Source organism: Dendropsophus ebraccatus, chromosome 13 (genome assembly GCF_027789765.1).
Source record: "Dendropsophus ebraccatus isolate aDenEbr1 chromosome 13, aDenEbr1.pat, whole genome shotgun sequence".
NCBI classification, from domain to species: Eukaryota; Metazoa; Chordata; class Amphibia; order Anura; family Hylidae; genus Dendropsophus; species Dendropsophus ebraccatus.
In genome coordinates, this window is record NC_091466.1 from 39,809,895 (window position 1) to 39,820,238 (window position 10,344).

Consider the following 10,344-nt stretch of genomic DNA (forward strand, 5'->3'; position numbering starts at 1 on the left):
CGCCGTCCTTGTTGATCGGGCCTTTCTGCTTTCATCTTGACACCCAGAAAATGCCCACCGCCTGGCAACAGCACTGTCCTATTTCCTACAGTGATTGACTACAGTGATAAACATTGTATAGCCGGACAACCCTTTAATGACATTAATGCATACTATCCTTTCCACACATTGTAAGCCAGCTACACACATGTCCGGTGACCCAGAGCCATTTCTGATAGGAATGCCAAATGGATCAAGCTGGATCCGATGCATTCTGCAACCCACCCGATAAAAAAAAAACAAAAAAAACTCCACTATGCTGGCCAAACTCACTGACAACTTTTTTTTTTTTTTTTTGTCCTACTTTTTATACAGGCTAATTGCACCAAGGAGAGGACTTGGCCTTTATTATGGGATAATAGGTTTGCTTTTTGGAGTTTTATACAAATGGCACCAACACTATCTGTAATGTTACTGCCCTAATACACCCCTCATAGCACCCCCCCTTCTTTTGACAGTGTCTAGGATTTCCTTTATATTGGAAGCTATAGAAAGTTGCAGCACACATGTTCATTAGCTTCTGCATGATCTACATTTCGGTTGAGCCTGAAGGAACACAAGTGTTTTCTCACCAGTTCATAGGAAGGGGCATATGTCTTGTATTACTGTGTCTAGACCTCCAGTGATTCTCATTGGTTTGTCCTTGCATGTCCACTACCCTGGTTGCAGCATGAAGCGTGCCAGTTCTCTGAATGTTCTTAACACGGGCGGCAAAGCTGCTGAGGACCACATGCAAGTAAGACGCCCAGTCATGTTCTTACATCATCATTTTAGTGCTAGTATGTGTATGTATGCTTGTAGTATGCCAGTGTGATTTGCAGATGCTTTGCCATGTTCACCAACCTAGAATTTGGGTCCTTTATCTTAAAAGATGGTGAATGGTGCAATCTTAGCACTAAAACATAATCTGTAGGCAAAGAACTAAATGTAGTCTTCATTGTGCTTATGTGCTACACATGTCCACTGCTATTTACTAACCCAATAACTGACTAACCTCTTACTGCATCTTGTGCCCTATTATGTTTTATTGTTTTAATCTTATATATAAGGACAATAGGGGAGAGGTTTCAAAACTGGTGAAAAGTACAGTGGAATCTGCTGGTTGCTTTATGCAACTACTACGGTACTACTTTTATTTTTTGCACCAGTTTTGATAAATCTCTCCCAATAACATCAAACAGTCGTCCATACATATACTACAAGTATACCTGAATGCGTTGAATACAAGTAATATATGTTAGGTTGTTAAACGGGTTCTCTTTCAAATATACTATCAAACACTTTATTTAGCATTCTGAGCAAGTCTCATTTAAGACTTTAATTCCAGAGTAGAGAGAAGCTAAAACTACCTCGCTTTTCTGGCTCTGGAGGATTTGACAGGTCCATGGGTTACACTGGCAGACCATTAATATCAGTGGACAGTATGTAGCGCTTAATCTTTCCTGTGGTGGTGGTGGTGCTGAGGAATTAAAAGAACCATCTAACGCAAAGGGGTTGTCCATTTTCAAGATATTCTCACTTTTTCTTAAAAACAGCTGTGTACAGGCTGTAGCATAGCTGCACTGTCCCTTGCTGCTCACAGTGCTGCCTATATATGAATAACGATACCAGATACCGTATCTGATGCTAGAGAGAGAGGCATTAGGTATGGCAACCAGTAAAGCTATTTAGTGATACACGACACTGCTACTGTCTATACTTAGCTATGTATGAGGGGATGACAATACAGTGGTCCCTCTGTTCCAGGATGACCATTGAAACCATTGTATGTTGAGATCAAAACTCTTTTAAGGGAAATAAGCAAATAACTAATAAGGATAAAGTAAGGTCTTACATATAACAGTCAGAAGGAGCTACTGGAGACTGTAAATTACTTGCTATGTAGAAAAACTGAGTGTTTTCAGGGTCCTGCACAGATCACACAGGGTCCCAAGAATATAAAATGATATCACCCTCACCTGGTGCCCAAAGGAGCAACTATTCCTGGCACAGGTAAAGAGCAGTACATGACATGTAGTATCACATTGTACTGTAGGGAGGCGCTACTAAACAGCCAATCACTGCATCCACTCCAGTAATACTGGGTTTTACCAGTAAAATGGCCACTTTCATTGGTCAATTATCTAGTTATTCACATGTGCAGCAGATCCGGACTGTGTAGTATTGTATGTTGAGTCTGGTCTTAAGTAACCGTCCAGAAAGGAACATTGTATGTTGAAAATATATAATCCTGAGGCCATTGTAAGTTGAGGGATCACTGTAGTGTGCCTGCACTGAGTGCTCAGCCTTTACCGGCGCTATGCATCTCTGAATAGCTTTACCAGATGCTGTACCTGATGCTTCTATCAATGGCATGGGGTTCAGACCCTCACCGTAATAATCAGAGGGCTTGTTCTAATGATTGGAGGGGGTCTAAATACACAGACCCTGACTGATAAAATATTTTAAAGTGTTTTTTGGTGTTTTATTTTTTTATGCCTATTTAAAGTATACAGGAAAATTATATGACTTTATTGTACAATTAATAAATGTCTATGCACAAAACTGGACAACCCTTTTAAGGAGTGTATTACAGTCTATACCACTGCTTCAAAGCAACTGACTATAGTAATACTGACTAGTATAGCACGTATTGGTTTAAGTGAGTAAACAAAGTTCTGTGAAAGGGTGGTATTACACGGGCCGAGCAGGGCCTGATAATACCTGTAAACGAGCAGCGATCTGCTAGATCATTGCTCGTTTACTGGACCTATTACACGGCCCGATAATCGTTTGACAAGAGCTGCAAGGACATCGTTACCAATGTCCTTGCAGCCCTTGCTAAACTGGCGTACATTACCCATCCACGTTCCAGGGCTGCTCCTGCCGTCCGCTTCTCCCGGGGTCCCGTGCGCGCTCTAGCTTCACAGCGACCTAGAGTGCGCACGGGACCCCGGGAGAAGCGGACGGCAGGAGCAGCCCTGGAACGTGGATGGGTAATGTATATCGTTAGTCGCCGGCCACGCACCGCTATTACACGCAGCGGTGCGCGGTCGGCGCCCGACGAAAGTAGGGTCTAACCTATATCAACGGTCAGCCGATGTTCGTTGTCATCGGCTGATCGTTGCATTTATTACACGGAGCGATAATCGGCCGAATCGGGCCAATTCGGCCGATTATCGTTCCGTGTAATAGTACCCAAAGTGGAGTCCAGAAGAAAGGGGGAATATGGAGGAAAGCTTTCCCGGTTTAGGATTATGGAGTCTACAATTGATAGACTTTACTTGAGGTGTTGTAAGCCTTAATGTAAATGGACTTCAGGATTTAGAAAAACATGACTGTTTTTTTCCAAAAGCAGTTCTTCCTCTGCCCACAGGTCGTGGAGTGGTATCACCTGAGCTGCAGTATTACAAACAACCTGTGGATAGAAGTGGAATAGTTTCTGGAAGAAGGCAGCTATTATTATTATTATTATTATTGATTTTTTTTTTTGCAGACAATGCTGTTTTGTCAGGGGCAGTAGAAACCAGAGGGTAGTCATACATTATATAGAGGTTGACATGACTAGCTGTTTTTAGAGACCGACCAGCTAACATGTGGCATCTCCCTACTGTCTGGCAGCGGTTTACTTCCCTCTTCCCACTAAAAATGGATGTACATGCTTATAGTGGAGTTAGGAGAAATTGTTGTCAGCTAAATTAATGTTTGGCCAACTTCTATGTAAATTGTATGGCCACGTTAGAAGTGCGCTTTAACATTATTTTGGCTTTGGCTAACTTTTCTAGCTGCTTTGACGCTTCAAAAGCATCTTTTTAAGTCTATAAAACCCCTTTAATGACTATTAACATAACAATGCTGCTTTCCTTTAAAATTGCTCCACACCTACCCAGAGGTTGTCTAGTATTGCAGCTCCGCTCTGTTCGTTATAATGAGCTGCAGTACCAGACACACAATATGGACAGGTGAGGTGCTATTTCTGGAAAAAATTACCCAAGCTTTTCTAACCCTGTACAACCCTTTTTATAAATCTTTTCAGCAGCTATTTTTTTCCAAGCAAAATCTGAATGACAGCCAATACAACCACCATCACTTGGGTGGTCACCCAGCTTTTCCAGACTTATGCATACATGTGGCAGATTTATTATGCATCAGGCTGGATACTTGCTGTAGACTTCAGCCATAGGCAATGTTTACACAACGTATATTTTCGTAAAATCAAGGCCTTTGTACACCGGCGGTGATTATTATGAAAATATACGTTACCTTTCAGTCTACGGGATCCCGACCGGAGTGTATACATCGATTCAGTGACAAGCGTCCGCAGAAAACCATGTCAGTGCACACTGTGGAGCGAGCAGTGCAGTGGGGAGTTCTGATTCGGCCGGTACTGCAGTACCGGCTAAGAAGAACTTTTCAGAGACCGGCCGTTCAGTGACCTGGCCGGTCTCTTACGCTGTATGAACATAGCCATGTACTTCAAGTGGTATACTCCTTGCTCTGCATGGTATTTTTCTTTTTCCCATAAGAAGCAGCTCCACTTTTATCCATGGTCTCTTGCGTGACTCTACACTGCAATACCAGACACTGCCCGTGGTCAGGTTTGGCGCTCATTTATGGATTAATGCCATTTTTTTCTAATATCATGTAGTGGATTTTTGGTACAAGTAACATGTCAAATATGAGCACCAAATCTGCAACGTGTGAGCAGACCTAAGAAAAGAACTATAATAAAGGTCATGTTGGTTGTCAGTTTTCCTAGATACAGATATGAGTAGTGATCAGCTCATATCTGTATTTAAGGCTTTACAGATTTCAACAGATTGGACAGGGAGAATATTCATTCTGTCAGAATGGCAGACCCCACAACGTAACCCAATGGACCTTTATTATTATTAAGTCAGTGGGGGCTGTTGTATGATGGATGGCACAGCGGTTCGTTTAGGGTGGGATGCTACTGGGCTCTGTACATCCTTTAGTAACATTGATAACAATATATTCTCCCCCCCCCCCTTCCTTGCTTCTTTTCACAGGAACGAAATAATTGTCTGACTGAGGCCCGAGGTTTGAGCGCTAGTCACACTGACCTGGCTCACTGAGCTGTGCACAGGGGCTAGCTGCCATGAAGAACGCACTGAGACTAAGCTTCCTCCCTCCCTATACAAGAAGCTTATTCCTGTCTGATAATGGATTGATGTTTTTACTTTTTCTAAAAAAAAGGACAAAAAATAGATTTTTAAATTAGTATAATTTAGACTTCTCCCTTTTTTTCCATTTTTAAAAAAGAACCTCTTATTTATAGGTGTGTATGATGTATATAATTTGCTGCTTGCACTGTTGTCTGTAGAAATATAATATATAAAATGGCGAAAGTGCAGAACTGGGTCACTGTTACGGTAGCCAAACAGATGGTAGAAAACCTGTTGGCTTTTGGTCATATTCATGGGGACTACAGGTTACAATGAAGACCACTATGGGGGGGGGGGATAAATAATTTTTATTGTAAATAACTGTTTACATTGCCCGGATAGGGACTGCGCACGTTTTTACATAATAGACCGCCGACAATGGGGCCGATTTATCAAAATTATCTAAAATGTTGTTACCCATAGCAACCAATCAGAACACAGCTTTCATCTTACCAGAGCAATTTAAAAAAAAATGAAAGCCCAGTCCTGACTGGTTGCTATGGGTAATAGACATTAAAAGATAAACTACTGCCCATGGCAACCAATCAGAGCTCAGTTTTTTTTGTTTTTTTTTAAACAGCTTTGGTAAAATGTAAGCATACTCTGGTTGCTATGGCCATCAAGGAGGTCTAATATGTTTTTGTTAAATTTGAGCTGTCCCATTGATACCTCGAGCGTTCACAGCTTGGGATAGTTGAGCGATGCTGAGGAATACAGATTCAACCTAAGGTAAAAGTGTAAAGACTGGTGTAGACTCTAGATGGAGCTTCTTCCTATAGCAACCAATCTTATCACTACTTTTTTTTCCATACCTATCTTTTAAAAATCATAAATAAAAAAAAAAAAAAAAATTGGTTGGTTGCCATGGGCAACTGCTCAATTCTGTTTACATGCCGGGGGGCCCAGCACTTTTATGAAATAGAAAGTTCATCTCTAAACTGAAATGTTTTTATTTTCTTGTGGATTATTGACAGACGAGGCAAAAGACCTCAATACTGAAATAAATGGTTACTTTTAAACCCCTAAATGTTTTATATCATATGTAATAAAAGAACTGGGTCTTGGTTTTGTTTTTTAAAATAAGGCTACATTCACACAGTGCTGTTAGGGTTTGTTCATACAGAGGATATGCATCTGGAAGCCCTTAAAGTGATAGTCACCCTCTTTCTATATAAGGAGTCCTCAGACTCTGCACATTTCATATCTTACTGTGTAAAGGATTTCTTGGTGGTCTCTCCCCTCAAAAATGTATGTTATTGTTGGTGGACAGTGCCATAGGAGCGGGGAGTGGTGCCCCATAGCTCTGCCTACACTGGTGTTTTAGGCCCTGCCCTTGTGCGATGTCGTCGGCATCTAGGCCCTGCCCTATCTGCAACCATTGGAATGGGCTGACCTAGAGGAGGGGGCCTAGGCCTCTAGGTCTACCCATTCCAATGGCTGCAGAAGGGACAGAGCCTAGATGCTGATTGTCATAGAGGGGGTGGGGCCTACAAATGTGGGTGGAGATATGGGTAACCATGCCCATTAAGCCCCACCCCGACTGCACTGTCCACCAACAATAACACATTTTTGAGGGGAGAGACCACCAAGTAGTCTTTTATACAGTGTGATATGAAATATCCAAAAAATAAGCTTAGAAAGGGTGCTGAGAACTCGTCATATGGAAAGGGGGGATTAAATCCCTTTAATGGTGGATAATACATGGGTTCTTGGCTGGAATGTAGCAGGCAATTACTACACCAAGTTTGGTGGCTAAATGCTATGGATTGTGTTTATCTTCACATCGCTGCCTATGTGGGCTGTGTTAATGCATTTTATTCAGATTCATTTGGGCTGTAATACCTCACATGGCCCGGGTGACAAGCCCCTTGAGCTTACTGTCCTGTTTGAATTTAATTTTTGTCTACTGGTTTTAAATTGATGTATTGTGAGACTAAAATGTTACTTGAATAAGAAAATATCATACACCGGCATTACTCAAATTGCTTATTGGTATGTAGAGAAGGTCCTGCTACAGTGCGCAACAGTTCCAGTTGATCGATAACAGACTTCAGGCAATGAAAGAAATTTTCCGATGGCACTCGCCATATGTTTAATTGCTTAGTTTTTTAAAGTTCAAGTTCCAAATGGGAGAATGGACCACTTGCCTCAGCCAACAGCTTTTTCCCAAAGTTATTCTTTCTCTAGAGCAGGTGTAGGGAACTATGGCTCCCCAGCTGTCGCAAAACTACAACTTCTGTCTGTCATGCCTGAAAACTAAAGTTTTGGCTGTCCAGGCATGATGGTAGTTGTAGTTTTGCAACAGCTGGAAAGCCAAGGTTTCCTATCCCTGCTCTAGACTAAGAAATGGCCATTGGCTGAGGTGAGGTAGTGTTTCTTCCCATTTGGGATTTGCACTTTAATAAACCAAGCAACTGACCATATGGTGAAATGGGCATTGGACATTTCTTTGATTGCACGGAGGAATTAAAAATGTTACGACTAACTAGTATTTGGGGTACTGTACCTATGCATGTCTTATGGCTTCTAAATGGGAGAGACCTCAATGCCAGGAAGATACTTACTGTACAGATACATTACTACCTAATAAAATAGACCCCTATCTAGCTGAAGCTGTTTTCTTTGGCTTGTATTGTGGGTGGTGATTTTACACTGAAATTCTATGCTCATCAATACCCAATGCATGGGGGATAAGACTGCTGAAATGGAAGAGCTAAAACTGAATGCAGATTTAGGGTGCAGATTTGAAGCTGCAGATTCAAAGCAAATCAATTCTGGGCCATCAAATCTGCTGCGGATCTGTTGCCAAATCTGCTGCGGATCTGTTGCCAAATCTGCTGCGGATTTGTTGCAGATCTGCTGCAGATTCAAATCTGCTCCATCAAATCTGCTGCAGATCCTGTACCCTTAGGCTACATTCCCACACAACAGAAATTTTTGCACTTTGAAATTATACCTCTGTCCCATCCACTGAGCTGCAATTGGTTAGCTCTGCAAACTGCTTATCAACCTAGAACTATTTAATTATGCAGTCTTCCAAGTTAGGTAGAGATATGTTCCCGTCCCCACTGTGTGAATATAGACATAAGAAAAAATAGTAACAAAGTGGTGGACCAACGCTAAGAGTTGTATCAAACAGGTATTTTATTAATGTGCTAAAAACTATGTACAGTGTGAGTTGTCCCGGGTCAGGGACTAACAACAAACAGAGAGAGGGATGAATAGGTCAAGTTAGAGTATATATGCCTATTACACCCTGCCTCAACGCTAGGGAGTCGCTAGGTTAGGGCGTCCCCCTCACCAAGCGTAGCGATACCCTATACTAGTGGTGGAATTGATTCCACTTGTCTATTGACTAGTGTTGATAACACGTCCAGTGGATTTGCCGCTAGGTCTACGGTATTACAATTGGTCAGTATGCACTGTGTGTTTGTTTGTGTGAATTAGCTGTTGATGGGTAAATTAAATTAATTAAATGTCCAAAACGTCATTCGACGCGTTTCCCCCAACAGAGATAGTTGTCTTCTGGGTTCATCAGGGATGATCTTGGATCAAACGGCTCAGTCACGGGAATTCATAGCCCATAGTTGGAGCTTGATCTAGTAAAAGAAGTGCAACTAAGTAAACTATATTGATAAGTGGTTTGTACATATATGATGGTGTAAACAATGTCTGAACGTCTCAATATCCCACCTCATCTGCAGAGTCTGTACAATAACTGAAGATACTACGAATGCTGTGATTGTGTCTAGTTGATCTTCTGGATCTGTTCAAGTCGCTTGTGGTGATGCTGCAATGGAGCGGTTTTCAAAAGAGTCACCATGTGTGGGTCAGGGTCTGTTCGCCCAATGGAGGTTACCCACAAATTAGTGTTAGTAGAGTTAGACAGTGATTAAGTATAGTCTGTAGAGAGATAGATGACAGAATCATCTCTAAAATTATTGAACTATGGTACCAGTCAGTGTATCGCACATGATTCATCTTATATAAGATGTACCTGCATAGTCCAGATGATTTGGAATACAGCAGTGTACTGGTGCCTGTTATGCGTCTTGGGAGTACTGTGACTCCCTATATCTCCCTTATATGAGGAAACCACAAGGAAGGTGAATAAGCATGGGAACAAATAAACAGGTTCTCTATACACATAGTTCTTAGATATATATCCTATCGAGAGGGGCTACACTAGTAATGCTATGTATGTTATATGACATGAATCCAGTATTTATGTGATAAGCCGCTCTGAGGACAGATGTTAGACGTGTCTTAGAATCCCCGAAATGCTGTACCAAAAGTGTCCCAAAAGTAACAGAATTAATGAGGGAGAGCACTTGCGTTTGATGTCCGAACCAGATTGATAAACCCCGCTCCAGACGTTGATAGGCGTCTGCTGGAGCGGCCCCATGTCCCGGCTTAAAAGGCCGACGGGGAGGCGGACCTAAGTGCCGTGTGTGACGTTATGACGTCAGTGCGCGGCGTCCTGGGTCATGCTCACATGGGGATGCTGGACGTGACGTGAAGACGTCAGTACACAGCGCGCAGCCCATGTAGTAAACAGTACTGGCAAGCTTTTGCCAGTACATCAGTGTGGACACTTAGACATATCTAGGAGTGCTAATGATCGTAATATAAAAAAACTGGGCGCTAGAAAGTACAGACAGGTTTCCATAGTGATAGTCCTCAGGGAAGAGTGAAACTAGATACATATCACACAAGGGGTATAGAGATCGGAGTAGGTGATAGTATGTCAAAGTAAGATCAGTCTCGTCATATGTATATATACGTAGTAGGCAGAAATGAGGTAAAGTATTGGAACGTGGATGAATATTGATTAGTTGGAGATATGCATATAAATTATAATATAACCCCAGATATATTAGGTTATACTAGGCAATGATAAGGAGGCAAGAAATAGGGGGCTTAGTAAGCTGGTACAGTTGTAGAGTGAGGCTGAAGTTCTGACCAAAAAAGGGCTAGGGGTGGAGTGGTAGTGGTGGAAGGACTAGATGTGGGATGTCCTATATAAAGGAGGTGAAAAGTAACTGGTCATTCAGACCATGTGGTTCAAGGGTCCTGAGACGGTAAATCCATTCCGTCCCTTTCCTGATGAGTATATTGTCGATGTCTCCTCTTCTGATGT

The 10,344-nt window shown here is 42.0% G+C and overlaps 1 protein-coding gene across 5 annotated transcripts in view; it reads left to right on the plus strand.

The window, feature by feature from the left end:
- The window catches only part of KLC1 (kinesin light chain 1), a 70,819-nt gene extending 64,588 nt beyond the window's left edge, over nt 1-6,231 (plus strand). For 4 of the 5 annotated variants that reach the window (XM_069951175.1, XM_069951177.1, XM_069951176.1 and 1 more), the window contains exons 15-16: nt 709-775; nt 5,049-6,231. In XM_069951175.1, coding sequence (XP_069807276.1) covers nt 709-775; nt 5,049-5,114 — 133 coding nt within the window. In that variant the 3' untranslated portion in view covers nt 5,115-6,231. The remainder of the gene's footprint in view (nt 1-708; nt 776-5,048) is intronic. The other variant, XM_069951179.1, reaches the window with a different exon arrangement.
- The last annotated feature ends 4,113 nt before the right edge of the window (nt 6,232-10,344 follow it).